Below are 12952 nucleotides of genomic sequence, written 5' to 3'. Positions count from 1 at the left end.
CTTCATTCATTATAATATTGAATAAATTTGAACGGAAAATTGATCCAAACCTAGTTTGTCGAATTCATATTTTTTTCTCTTTAAAATTACAGATTCAGTGGTCATTTTTCAAATTATTAAACTAGTTGGTTTGTTATAATAGTAAACAAAGAATTGGTCAATTTAGTCAATATCCCATATAATTAAGTTTAAAAACATACATAAGTTGTACTAGATTATGCATGAGATGCAGATGCTTGCACATGAAATACACTAGCTTATGCATAACTAATAAATAACATACACATGATTCTAGATGAGATGCACAAACTTTTGCATAACATGAACCAAAGTATATATGAGATGCACTCAATTATGTATACAACATTACATATCAAATGCACACAAGTTAAATACCAAATGCACTAGTTTGTGCACATCTTATGCATATATATCTCATGCATAGATGAAAATTATCAAACAATATCCGCTCATGTTACAAAATCTCTAAAAACAAAGATGAAACAATAAAACATTTTATAAAATATTGGTATTTATTAGTCATCTTCTCGCATATCAGTCTTCCTTTTAGCCTGCACAGCTAATCTTGCATCTCTTTCCCTCTCAAACTCACGATAATCTGCACGTTGCAAGAAAGAGACTTTATCCAAATACTTATTTCCACTCTTTTTATAAGTTTCAAGTTCTTCATCCAACCGGTTTTCTTCCTTAAATTCACCCCAATCTTTTTTGGTCTTATCAAGAACACTTAGTTTTGGTTTCTTTCTAATTTGCTCAAGAATCGAATCCACTGCAGAAGGTGCACCACTCCCTTTTTCTTTTTCTGATGCTTCTTTTGTGTTTGCATCAACAAACTTCTTTACTTCAATGGCTTCCCCTGCAAAGTCTCTCATTTCTCTCACCTCGATTTTTCCTCTTCCCGAAACAGCAGCCATGTTGGCGGCATCCCTGGCGGCAGAAAGGGCGGCAGCTGCAAGTTTCATGGTGTCTTGACTAACACCGTCTTGTTTATCATCTGGCTTTGACTTTGGTGTGGGCTGGAGAGGTGAAGTCTTTTTTGGACCAAGTCCAAGAACTGTCATCCAACTCTAATGAAAAACGAATGATTGAATTTGTAATATGTTGAGTTGAAAATGTTTTGTTATGTAAAATGTATGAGAAGACTTACGGAAGAAGATGTTTTTGAAGAAGGTTTAGATGAAGTTCCTTTTGAATTTGAGGGAGACTTCTTTATAATGGAATTCAGCTTCTCTTTAGAAATTCCTTTGTTCATCTGCTGCCACACAGCATCAACTCTGGTGTTTTTCTCTGGGATTTTGGAATAAACTTTAACCAAATGAATGGATTTGAATAGAAGTAGAAGTGTGTGAAGAAAAGCCATCATGCAGAACAGATGGATTAAATTTTAAAAGTAATATAGAAGGGAAAACATTTTCGATAATTTGATGATATGGCTTAAGATAAAATCCTTCGTTCTGAAAAGATTGAGTTACAATTACTCTGATTTATTGTCTCCAGGCGAACTGTAGATAATCAAGAATCTAACTAGTGAACTTGAAAGTCAGTTTGTTTTCATTCCCTTTATCATATGTTAACTAACATTTACCATGTACAAGCTTGTAGCATTTCCAAGAAGTGCAAACTTGCATATTAGAAGAAAAGTGGGAGGAAAACAAGCATCATATCTAAAACCTACTTAGTAAAACCATTCACATATTGTAAACCTATCGGATTGCGAACAATTCAAAGAATCTTCCATAAGTGACTCATTACTCTATTGCATATGATAACCTAAGACTGAGAGCTGTTGAAGGCCCTAAGTTGGTTTATATTATAAAGATGATCAATTTCAAGAGGAATAAAAGATAGCCAAAGTCGATGACTCTGACAAATACATCACTGTACATACCTGAAAGGGTTTGGGGGTTGGCTTGCATCACTAGAGGAAGCGTGGATTGAGGAACATCAGTGGTCGGCTGCGGCTGTTGATCTCCAGAAAAATCGACAGACTTGCCCTCCCCTCCTTCATTCATTGTATTGAAGAAATTTGAAAGGAAAATTGATCGAGAAGTAGGTGGGATTCTTCAGGTTCAGGCTCTTGAATATGTTCGCTTCCCCGACCAAAACCCCAATCGGAATCCTTGGGCAGAGATGTTTGAAAATATGCCTGCGCTAACAATAAAAAATCCAATCGTGGATGCAGAGAATTGGGGGGTTTGAGAGTAGCGAGCAGTGACGACGATCGGTTGAGCGGTAAAATACACAAGAATGACGACAAGACCCTTTTAACCTAAAATCCAAAAAGAAAATGAAAAAATGCGTTTGCCGGGAGTCGAACCCGGGTCTATTGCTTGGAAGGCAATTATCCTAACCGTTGGACTACAAACGCAACTTGTGTTAAACAATTTTGAAATAATATAAGTCTTTTGATGTATATATATTTTTTACTTTATCCCAAGTCTATAGTGTCATGGTCCACAATACTTAATTTGACGCCATTGACTATTTATAACCTTTTTATGGTTTTCAAGTTTGTCCTTGACTTGCTGCGTTTAACTATTGACTATTAGTCATAATTTTGGACTAAAGTAAACTTTAACCGGCTATCTCTTAAGAGTATTAAATTGTTTAATATGAGATTGACTAAATCTTTAACCTATGTCTCAGGAGTATTCATAATCCATTATATTTTATAAAGTTTAATGAATTGTTACATTATACATTAAATACCCACTCAAATTTAATTTTATTATCGACAACCCATTAAACATGTATTCAATAATGATCTTTATTATTATTTTTTTTTTTTATTGAATCTTATAGAAGAGTTGAATGATTATTCAATTGTTTCATTCAACTTCACCCTATATCATCACCCACTTTCTATTAAACATTCATTCAATCCTAATCACCATCTTATTAAACTTCTAGTTGTATATGTGCCCTAAACATATACTCCCCACCATCTTATTAAACCCTATATGTTCACTTTTATAACATCCAATATATATCATTGATCAAACCAATATATAGAAAATCATATTACAAAGAAAATTCATATTCGCTTAATAATGATCAACCCTGTTTATAATCAAGTGAGCTCCAAATTGGGGTTGTACAGTAAGGACTGAATGAGGAGCATGTGAATAAGACGGTGAAAGCACAAAAGTGAAACGTTGCAGAATCATCGCTAACGCTATTTTGGCTTCCATCAGAGCAAAGTTTTGGCCGATGCATATACGAGGTCCCCAACCAAATGGGAAATACGACATTCGTCCCTTAGTTGCCTTTGAGACACCTTCAGAGAACCTCTCAGGCATGAACTCCTTTGCATCGTCACCCCATATCTCATGGTCATGGTGCAACATAGCCACGGGTATTGTGATTGCAGTTCCAGCCGGTAAACTCATCTCTCCTAGCTTAGTTTCTTCATTAGCCAATCGGTATAATGCCGATACTGCAGGATATAGCCTTAAAACTTCATGCAAAATCATAGTAACCTACGATCAAACAACAATAAAACCATTAATTTAAACCGGAACACACGATTACGAGCTACAAAAACAAGAAATTGTGAATGAAATGATGAAATTAACTAATTCCATACGATCTTCAGGTGACTTAATCCATCAATATCTGGTTTTTCACGTCCAAAGACACGAAAAACTTCGTCTCTTGCTTGTTCTTGCCATGATGGATGTTGGCTTAGTAAGATCATGGACCATACGAGCAAATTGGAGGTGGTTTCTTGGCCTGCAAAGTAAAAGAGCTTGCATTCTTCTATTACATCTTCGATGCTCATTCCTCGAATCTCATTTTGATTGGACTCCAACAATATGCCTAGTAAGTCATCATGGCTAACTTCACCATCTTCCATTGCCATTAGTCTTTTCTCAATAATACCTCTTATTGAAGCCTTCACATGACGATCAATCTCTTTCACTCTTTTGTTCTTTTTAGTGGGCAAAAACCTACGGGAATTAAGAAGATTATGACATATCAATGATCGTGTGATATTTCATACGTCTCAAGGATTTAAGATGTATATGTATGTATGCTTTACCTAGATCCAGGGATGTATACAGAATGTATGATTTCCAATAGTAAAGTAATAAGTTCTTTCTGAAGTTCAAATATCCTTCTTCCTTCTTCATAACTACTACCAAATGCCGTGCGTGAGATTATGTCGCTCGTTAGTGTCTGAAGATATGGAAACACATCGAGCTCGCATGAATGCTCACATGCTAACAACTTCTGCCACTTCTCCATCATCTCGCTACAACTCAAATGAATAGCCGGAGCCATGTACTACATAACAAATAAACATAATCTCGAAAAACTACATCCATCGTTTCATGTAAGAGATGAGGAGTTGAATGATTTGAATGCTATATGTATGTAAAAGAGGATTAATAAACCTTTAATTTGTGCGCATGGAATGCGGGATTGATGATTTTTCGATGTTTGATCCATTTATCTCCATCGTAATCAATTAATCCTTGAGATAATAACTTAATATAGGGATTTTTTTTCCTAAGCTTTTGGAAATCGTTGATTCTAGAGAGTATATCTTTGGCTAGACCGGGATCAAGGACATACACTATTGGGTTTGGCCCCAACCACGCAAAGAAAATATTACCTGTGAAATAAATTAGATTTGTATTTCAATAACGATTATATAAGTTTAATTACCCTGTTATCCAACTTTTTGCTTATTTTGTGATTGGAAATTAATTTTAGGAAGCAACCAATTGATACCATATGTTTTGGTTGACCTAGAAACAAAGGGTAAGAGTCTTGGAATGATATCATCATGGATACTGATGGGGTTTTGGTTGGCTTCTTTGACCAGTTGTTTCATATCTTTTGTATCCCCATAAAAGAACTTGTAGGAGGTTCCCTTGATCCCTTGAAGCCTTAGGTGCCTCTCAAGCCTCCTTGGTTGCACCCACACCCACTTCAACAACCTCCATGCCACAACAACCACCATGGCCACTCCAAAAGAGCTTGTAAGCCACAAGTGCATACTTGTCTCCATTAAGGACTAATGAGAGAGAGAGAGAGAGGGAGAGATTGGAAGTGTTCATAAGATATGGAGTGGTAGGGAGCAATATTTATAAATACTGTTTTCGTGGAGCTGAAATCTCATTGTTGTGAATTAAACTTTCTTATAATAACAAACCAACCTTGTAAACCATGTTAAATTGATAATGGACTTTAAAATTTGCGATGAAGTGCGATTTCACTTCCTTGGGAACATAAATGTTGGTCAACGGTGTTTGTTTCGTTTTGGATGTCTTTAAAAACGTAGACAATCATATAGCAAACAAAAATCTTGCCGAATGTATTGTATCATTCAATATTTACATGTGAAAGAAAACAAGAGTAGATGACACCATTGTTCTGTACGTACTAGATAATGGACATTCTTGGCATCGCTTCTAGAAGATATATGAGGCAGAGATATCCCCACAACGTCATTAATTCGCAACCTTCATCTTATTCAAAACATTTCAACTCAAGTTACATGTATACACACTAATTGACATACAAATATACAATAGATTAAAATATACAATATTTTAAGCTCAATTATAATCGCTGTCAAGTTGGTATAAAATAGATTTGGGTTCAATACCCATTTAAATGTTGAATGAAAAATGATTATTGATTATCAAAAAGGATTATATATGTTTTTCTAAATATGTTCAATTGAATTTTATAGATTCTATGTATCTTAGTAATTAAATAGAAAAGTTGTATTAAAAATAGAATTTGATGTCAATCGATTAAACTACATGGAGTTGAAATACATTGTGAATGTCTTAAGTCTATTGTTTAATTGCTTAAAAGTTAAAACTAGTAATTATGATTTTTGTTCAAGATTCTTTTGTTAATTCATTATTAAACAGCATTTAAGATTCGCTATTCATCCTTCTTATTTGATTTTCAATTGTCATTTCAAACACTGTTTTTTATTTTATATTTGATATTTGATATAGATAGATTTCTTATTAAATAATTATGTTAAAACATAAAATAAGTATTATCAATACAAAATATGTAAATATATGTGGTAATATGGATAATTACTTTCAAATTTTATATGATATGGACAATTTTAAGAAATATATACAGTTTTGAATTTTTTTGCCATATTAGCAGTGCATCGTATTGTACGTGAACAATAACATTGCATAAGAACAAATTAACTTGTGCCAAATTATCTCGTTTTAAATCTCTTTGCTATAATATTTTTAAACTCTTTAAAGTAGAAAGCTCTAATGAAGAATAATTTAAAGTAAAGAAAAATGTTATAATAAAGACAAAAAGAGTACAATGTTATAAAAACAAAGAAAAATTAAAAACTGCTTTGTTATTTCTTACATTTTGCCATATTCAACACTTAGATCAAATGTTTTAAATGTTTTAATCAAATGTTTTAAAAGCATATAACATACAGGATCATAAATCAATTGATGTAACACTAGATAAACAAGCAAATGATTCTACAGAGTAAAGTAATAAAGAAATAGACCCCTAATCAAATCACCATATCATAAATATTCAAAAGAACCATTGAGAAGATGCTAAAAAGTATAATTCATTATGCACGAATAATCACACACAAAGTTAGGTTTCACAACTACAACTCAACAAGGAATCTTCGAAGTAAACCATTCCATGACATGAATCGGAGCCTTAATCAGCTCGATTGCTATTTCAACTAACACCGTAAGGCACAAACAGCAGGGGCATATGCATGTCAACGACAATCTGTTTCAGTTCATCAGTATAATCAGAAATTGAGATTCAATTCGAATTAAAATTTTTTAAGTAGCGGATCAAACGATTAGACAAGTGATTTCGAGAATGAGTAAGTAATTATAACGTACCCGACGATCCAGACGACGACGCCGATGATTGATAGAAGAAGGGAAAGGAAAGCAAAGGGGAGACCGAGTAGGAAACCCAAAGGTCTGCAGTCGCCATCACCGCAACACATTTTTGCTTGCTCTGTCTCTGTCTCTGTATCTGGTCTCTGCTGGTGAAGGGATAAGCGAAAGGGTGTTTATATTTGCTACGCTACGCAATCTATTGTATTGTAGTTTTGCTTCTCTTTTAGTAAATTACAATATTAGTCCCTCACTCAAATATCTCTTCGCAATTTTTTTAATAAGTTAATTCCGTCTTATAGTATTCAAGAAATAATAAAAAATTTAATCAAATGAAAAAATCTACAAAATTAGTAAACGTGTCGAGAAAAAGTCATTTTTGGCTGCCAAAAACCTTAATTAAATTGTGCACTGGTAATCATATATAAGACATATTTTTATCATGTTTCTTCACTTTTATATCATTTTTAAGGTTAAAAAATCTTTTTAAAAAAAACCTTCAATTTTTTAGACTATTTAAACCTTTTTTCTTAAGATTTTTAATACAAGAAAAGTTCAAAAAATGTACTTTTATTTTAATTTTCCCAGATCATATCTAAGAAATTAAGAATGTCATATATTACATCTGTAAAATTCTTTGATATTGTTTTTTTTTTTAGAATTTTTGAAGATTAAACTTACAATATAAAGCTATTTCTTGTAAAAATGACCTTTGAAGATTTTACTACAAAAAAGTTCAAAAAAATGATTTTTCTTTCAGAATGTAAAACATATATTTTCGCTGATGAGGCCCATGGTTTTTTTTTTCTTCTTAAAAACAACTTCTAGTGGTGCTCTCGTATATGGCTTGTCATTTCATAGATTGCGAGTAGGTTTCAATTTAATTCTTTTGGTGTTTTCCAAAAAATTCACATATTTCATCTATAACAATGATAGATTATCTTGATAATTAAGTTAATTTTTTACTATTTCTAAAAAGATAGTAAATGAGATAAGATATGTTTTTCTCCACAAAGAGGCAAACACGTCATTTGCATTTTTATCATACTATGTATTATTTATTTATTTATTTAGACAGTCAATAAATATTTGAGGCTAGAATCTAGTCATGTTACAGAATTTTTGCTATCAGTTGAATCTTTATAGTTGCGACCTAAGTTTATGAAGGTCGTATTCATGCTCTTATAGATATACGACTCAAATTATTCATGTTTTAATTAATTTAGTGAACAATAAATTTGGAAATAGAACATGACATGACCAATAATATATTGAAGGAGATATTTAGGATTTGTTTTTTTGAAGTCAAAATATCTGCAGTCTGCAGTCTGTGGACCACGTCTGCAAGCCTCTGCAGCAGAATGACACGACCAATAATATATTAATGTCTGCAGTCTGCAATAAGAAGACTGATTATTTTTAACGTCTGCGACTGTTGAAATAAATTGAAATTTCAAACTTAATTTCATGTCATAAACATTAAAAATGCATTTTCAGCAAAAAAAATAATAAAATAAAAATAAAAATAAAAGAAATTGTACGGTGGCCCATGTTTTTTTTTTGTTTAGGTTAAAATAAAGTCTGAAAACCTTTGAAGACGGTAGCTCATGTCTGCATCAGGAAGATTTCGCGTAGATGTTTTTTGATCTACGCACTTCCAAAAAACAAACACTCTGCGATGATATATGTATGCGCGTTGTCTGCGCGACGCAGACAAAAATGGTTGCACAGATCTTCACATAAAAAAACAAACAACCACTTATTTAAAACAGTTTATGAGGTGTTAAAATAGAAATTTTTTTTAAATATTTGGACACCAAACCATAATAAACTAATAAGTTATTTTTTGTAATGTTTGAAAATTTGAATTTATACATGTAAAATGATTGAAAAAAGACATTTTTATATTTCATTGACTTATCCTTTTACACAATGAATTATTTTTATTTTTTAATATAATATTTTTGGACAAAAAACTATACTAAGATGATTACTTATATAACGTATCATAAAATACACAACCTGAAAATATATGGGTTTAAAAGGATAAACATAAGCAAGCAATAGAAAAATTATTTGGATGTACAGCAAACAAACACCATTGTAGTTAGAAGAATATTAATCACACAAAAATAAATAAATAAAATAAAATAAAATAAATAAAAAAAACCACACAAGCACATGGTATCCATTCTTCCTTATTCGTGTTCTCTTTGGTATTCATATTCCCACAATAACAACAGCTAGAGGAATAATGCTTTACACCACGCTCTTACCTTTTTTGTAGCTTATTTTACAAAGTATTTCATGCGTCTTTTCTCTTTTGGAAATTATCACTTTTGTAGCTTTACACATTTGCACGTTAATAATTGTTATAAAATATTAGTCCCTTACAAGTTTTCTAAGAATTGGGTTTTAAGTACTTAACATGTTCAGTCATTAATTGAAGACTTTTATCAAACTAATTAACAACACTCTACACTAGTCTAAAGCTGCTCATTGTAACAAAAACTAGATGTTATTTTGACATTTTAACAAAGTTTGCAATAAAACTAAATAACTTTACAAGCTTCAGAGGGGAAGTTGAGTGAGCTTTTTATGCAATACACAGAAGCTCTTAAAACAGACAGTTAAATAACCAACCTGAAACAAACTGTCACTAATTCTAAGACACTACAAACTTACTTCAGTGTTTGATTACATACTTCACGTGCTAAAATAAGTTTACAACTTAACAGTTACAGATACAACAACAAACACCTAAATTCGAATTGCACGTCGTGCATCAAGAGTTGTACATTTGCTCCATATGTTACATCTTCATCTTCTACAAATAAGTACTACTTGGTGCAGTTTCAGAAATCTGCAAAAGAAAAGGGTTTAAATATATTAGCAGAATGAACATTTTAAAACATGAGTGAGATGAAAATAATCACAATATACACGATTAAGATGATTAAATAATACCTTCTTGTTGCAATCATGCCTTTGAAGAATGACCTGCATCAGATCCTGCTCCAGATGAACTATCACTATCAGAATCTGTAATCAATTAAAAAAAATAAGACAAATCATCAGAAAAAAAAAACAATTTTGAATATATTAATCAATTTTAACATGCGGAGATGAGAGGAAAAAGAAGGAGGGATAGGTAAAGGGTTAGTGGCTTGATACATTAAGCCAGGTTTTTTGGCTTCATATTAAGTCAAAAAGAAAGAAAACCATTAATTCTCATATGCTAATAGTTAATTAATACCACTAGAAGAGGATCCAGATACACTGCTGGAGCTGCTAGAGCTACTTGACTTGTTGTCTCCATGAGCAACTTCCTCCTCCACTTTCTTCTCCATCTGAACATCTGTCTCATCAGCTTCTTTAGGGGCATCAACAACAATTGGTTGTGGGATCTGAAATTAGGAAGAAAAATCATGTTTTTTTTTTTGGCATATTTCATTACATAAAGGAAAAAAGATGGTATGAAAGACTCACGTTTTCCTGTACATTTGGTTCAACTTCCATTGTTTCTTGATTGGGAAAATCAGCTTTCCTTTTGTTCTTGCTTAAACCTTTCTTGTAGTTTGTAACAAACCGATCAAGCTCCCATAGAGTTTCAGTATCAAAAGTATCAATATCCACTTCAATTTCATCATCTTTTTGAGACAATGATGGGTTTCGTTTCTTGATAATCTGAACAACATTATCTAGCTTTTCAGAAGGCAGATTCTGAAGGTCCATACTAAGCTTTTGCTTCTCATCATATGTCATTTCCCTTTTGTTGAGTTCTTTAGCCTTTGGTTTCTTGGAAGAAGGAGTTCTACCCATGGTAGAAGGATTCATAGGCTTTGGTTTAGGATCAATGGTTGGAGCAGGTGGAGGTGGAGGTGGCAAAACAATTTCATTATTTACTGCAAGCTTAGACTCACGGATATAATCTGCTTCAATGAGTTTCCATTTTTCTTGAAAAAAATTTAACAGAAGCTCTGCCATGGCATGAACATCTTGCCCTTTTGGGTTGTATGTCATAGCATTGTGAAATGTGAGTCTTACATCTTCTGCAAACTCCATTGGAGAATTATACCAGTTTTTATCCAGACGTGATTTTACAGTTTCCAAATCCATTGGATGCTTAATGATGTCAAAGTAATCATGTAAACCAAGGGCAAGTGGATCAACAGGCTTATTAAACACCCAGCCATGTTTGTGCTTCATTAATTTCTCAAGCAAAGTACTACAGCTCTTGAACAATTTGTTTGAAAACTTAGCATCAACTCCTCCTTGTTTCTTGCCACTAGGTTTTAATTTCTTGTGGCTCTCAGTTGCAGGGATTCTATCTTTGGCAAGAAGAAAATCTGATTTCCTGTAGAACTGGTTTGCTTTTGGAGTTCTTTTCTCCTTCTCTACATTCTCGCTTGTAGTTGTACCCTGAGTGTTCTCCAAAACAGAGATACTTAACTGATTCAATGGCCTCGACCCTACCTCCTCAATCTTCTTCACCAATCGCTTAACCAGTTCAAGCTCACTAACAAGCTTCCTCTTAATTTCTCTCATCTCTTGCTTCGATTTAGATGTCAGCTGGATAGTGACTCGATTCTCCTGCCTTCGAAATCCAAATTTACTTCCTCCGTTTCCAGGAGGAACCCGAGAACCCATAACTACCACCTGGCTAGGGTTTGCGTCTTCTGAAGCTAGGTTTGAACTGTGAGACGGTGTTGAATTCTTCTTCTTCTTCTTGTTTAAACCTTTGAAGGACTTTCTACTGAAAATTTTCTCCGAATTCATACATGAAATCCAAAAACCCTAACTCAATCTGCTTCGATTGTACAAACATGTACAAAATACTAGATTTTCATACAATTTTGAAGATTAAAACCAATATTCACACAGCTTCTATAACTTTACACAAACAAAACATAATTAAGTCTGATAGAGTGATAGTAACACACTAGGGTTCCGAGAAAGTACCTTTTCAAATAGATCGAACCCTTATTAACTCATTGGATTCTTCGCTTATTCTTTCTCTCTCTACTCTCTCTCTCTCTCTGGCTTAGATTTCGACCATAGACAGGTCCTGAAGGATGATATCGCCACCGATAATGGAGTGAAGGCGTCGAGGGTGGCCCGTCGGAGTGGTGCGGATCGTAGGGCCGAGGTTTGTGAAGATGACGTGGACTGGATAAACGAACGGATGATCATGCGAGATTATGAAAGCTGACCGCCATTGTGCGTAATGTCACAAGAATTTAACCACGCGCGATGGTGGCGCGTGTCAATTTCTGAGTATCGGAGTTCCTACTACGCTCCCATTTGAAGTACTAGACAAATCCAACAGTACCCCCTCAGCTTTAATAGATGGGCGATTTGGACCCTCTTGAATGATGTGTTGCCCAAAATACTCCCCGAACATTCAATTTGTGAATCAACGAGCCTAATTTTCTCCATATACATCTAGTCATCTACCATTAAATTTTTAAAAAATTAGAGTACTCATCATATAATTGTTTTAACTTTTAAGACTGAAATTACACAAATACTCAACGCAGTTTACAAATATGTTTTTTGTGGGATCTTATATTTCTGATAGTTAACTTTCTTAAAGTTAACAGTTAAAAGTTAGTATCATCTAGTTAGATTATCATTTAATTAGTAAAATTGTCTAGTATCATTTAATAGTAAATTTGTCAATGTTCATATTAGAACTCATCACCTTCAATTTAAAAGACACTCTCTATCAAATGAATTAGTTTATAAAGGATAAAATATTATTTTTATTTTGAAAAAATTATTGAATGTAAATTAAAAGAATAATTTACCCATTTGTCTTCTTTTCTTTATTTTTTGAAATTTGCTTGTTTATTATTATTTCTTTTTACCTTAAGCTTAAACTTCTTTCATTCTTTGAAAAAAATAGTTTTATAAAGGCACTTAAAGATGATAGACAATGTAACGTCCATGTTTTTAGGTTAAGCATTAGTATAATAGTGTAATAGTTAGAGTCAACAATTATAACATACTTTGAAGTAATAAAGATGAATTATCAGAATATTATGTGAATTATG

At 32.9% G+C, this 12952-nt stretch overlaps 4 protein-coding genes and 1 non-coding gene across 6 annotated transcripts; all 5 read right to left on the bottom strand.

Moving 5' to 3' along the window:
- Window positions 1-286: 286 nt before the first annotated feature.
- On the bottom strand, window positions 287-2272 carry LOC145041521 (craniofacial development-like protein). The gene is made up of 3 exons (XM_078989633.1): window positions 1910-2272; window positions 1169-1308; window positions 287-1088 (listed from the first exon to the last, which is right to left on the bottom strand). The coding sequence occupies exons 1-3, from the start codon at window positions 2031-2033 to the stop codon at window positions 537-539; spliced, it is 816 nt and encodes a 271-aa protein (XP_078845759.1). The 5' UTR covers window positions 2034-2272; the 3' UTR covers window positions 287-536.
- A 45-nt stretch (window positions 2273-2317) lies between these two features.
- Window positions 2318-2389, bottom strand: TRNAG-UCC (transfer RNA glycine (anticodon UCC)). Its single transcript has one exon. It is a non-coding gene; the product is annotated as a tRNA-Gly (tRNA).
- Window positions 2390-3065: 676 nt separating this feature from the next.
- Window positions 3066-5038, bottom strand: LOC145039450 (cytochrome P450 CYP72A219-like). The gene is made up of 5 exons (XM_078987512.1): window positions 4759-5038; window positions 4419-4639; window positions 4064-4308; window positions 3608-3971; window positions 3066-3500 (listed from the first exon to the last, which is right to left on the bottom strand). Exons 1-5 carry the CDS (start codon window positions 5036-5038, stop codon window positions 3066-3068), a joined length of 1545 nt encoding a protein of 514 aa, XP_078843638.1.
- A 1550-nt stretch (window positions 5039-6588) lies between these two features.
- On the bottom strand, window positions 6589-7078 carry LOC145038407 (signaling peptide TAXIMIN 1). The gene is made up of 2 exons (XM_078986779.1): window positions 6897-7078; window positions 6589-6777 (listed from the first exon to the last, which is right to left on the bottom strand). The coding sequence occupies exons 1-2, from the start codon at window positions 7004-7006 to the stop codon at window positions 6654-6656; spliced, it is 234 nt and encodes a 77-aa protein (XP_078842905.1). The 5' UTR covers window positions 7007-7078; the 3' UTR covers window positions 6589-6653.
- Window positions 7079-9395: 2317 nt separating this feature from the next.
- Window positions 9396-12160, bottom strand: GTE4 (global transcription factor group E4). Of its 2 annotated transcripts, XM_078989632.1 has the most exons (5): window positions 11859-12158; window positions 10386-11652; window positions 10153-10303; window positions 9864-9938; window positions 9396-9759 (listed from the first exon to the last, which is right to left on the bottom strand). In XM_078989632.1, exons 2-4 carry the CDS (start codon window positions 11544-11546, stop codon window positions 9877-9879), a joined length of 1374 nt encoding a protein of 457 aa, XP_078845758.1. In that variant the 5' UTR covers window positions 11547-11652; window positions 11859-12158; the 3' UTR covers window positions 9396-9759; window positions 9864-9876. The 2 variants fall into 2 exon arrangements, with proteins under 2 accessions (XP_078845758.1, XP_078845757.1); XM_078989631.1 differs by having other exon boundaries at window positions 10386-12160.
- Window positions 12161-12952: the final 792 nt, after the last annotated feature.

This window comes from Lactuca saligna, chromosome 4, assembly GCF_052625555.1.
Source record: "Lactuca saligna cultivar CGN05327 chromosome 4, ASM5262555v1, whole genome shotgun sequence".
Lineage (NCBI taxonomy): Eukaryota > Viridiplantae > Streptophyta > Magnoliopsida > Asterales > Asteraceae > Lactuca > Lactuca saligna.
Note: the sequence above shows the minus strand (reverse complement) of the source record. Positions and strands in the feature narration are given on the sequence as shown.

Coding starts and splice junctions, on each gene's coding strand:
- LOC145038407 (XM_078986779.1), bottom strand. CDS start 7,006: ATGTGTTGCGGTGATGGCGACTGCAGACCTTTGGGTTTCCTACTCGGT. Junction 6,778..6,896: donor GTCGTCGTCTGGATCGTCGG/GTACGTTATAAT, acceptor GAACTGAAACAG/ATTGTCGTTGACATGCATAT.
- LOC145039450 (XM_078987512.1), bottom strand. CDS start 5,038: ATGGAGACAAGTATGCACTTGTGGCTTACAAGCTCTTTTGGAGTGGCC. Junction 4,640..4,758: donor TAGGTCAACCAAAACATATG/GTATCAATTGGT, acceptor TTTATTTCACAG/GTAATATTTTCTTTGCGTGG. Junction 3,501..3,607: donor GATTAAGTCACCTGAAGATC/GTATGGAATTAG, acceptor GTTTGATCGTAG/GTTACTATGATTTTGCATGA.
- LOC145041521 (XM_078989633.1), bottom strand. CDS start 2,033: ATGAATGAAGGAGGGGAGGGCAAGTCTGTCGATTTTTCTGGAGATCAA. Junction 1,309..1,909: donor CAACCCCCAAACCCTTTCAG/GTATGTACAGTG, acceptor CCAAAATCCCAG/AGAAAAACACCAGAGTTGAT. Junction 1,089..1,168: donor CTTCAAAAACATCTTCTTCC/GTAAGTCTTCTC, acceptor GTTTTTCATTAG/AGTTGGATGACAGTTCTTGG.
- GTE4 (XM_078989631.1), bottom strand. CDS start 11,675: ATGAATTCGGAGAAAATTTTCAGTAGAAAGTCCTTCAAAGGTTTAAAC. Junction 10,304..10,385: donor AACCAAATGTACAGGAAAAC/GTGAGTCTTTCA, acceptor TCCTAATTTCAG/ATCCCACAACCAATTGTTGT. Junction 9,939..10,152: donor ATCTGGATCCTCTTCTAGTG/GTATTAATTAAC, acceptor AATTGATTACAG/ATTCTGATAGTGATAGTTCA.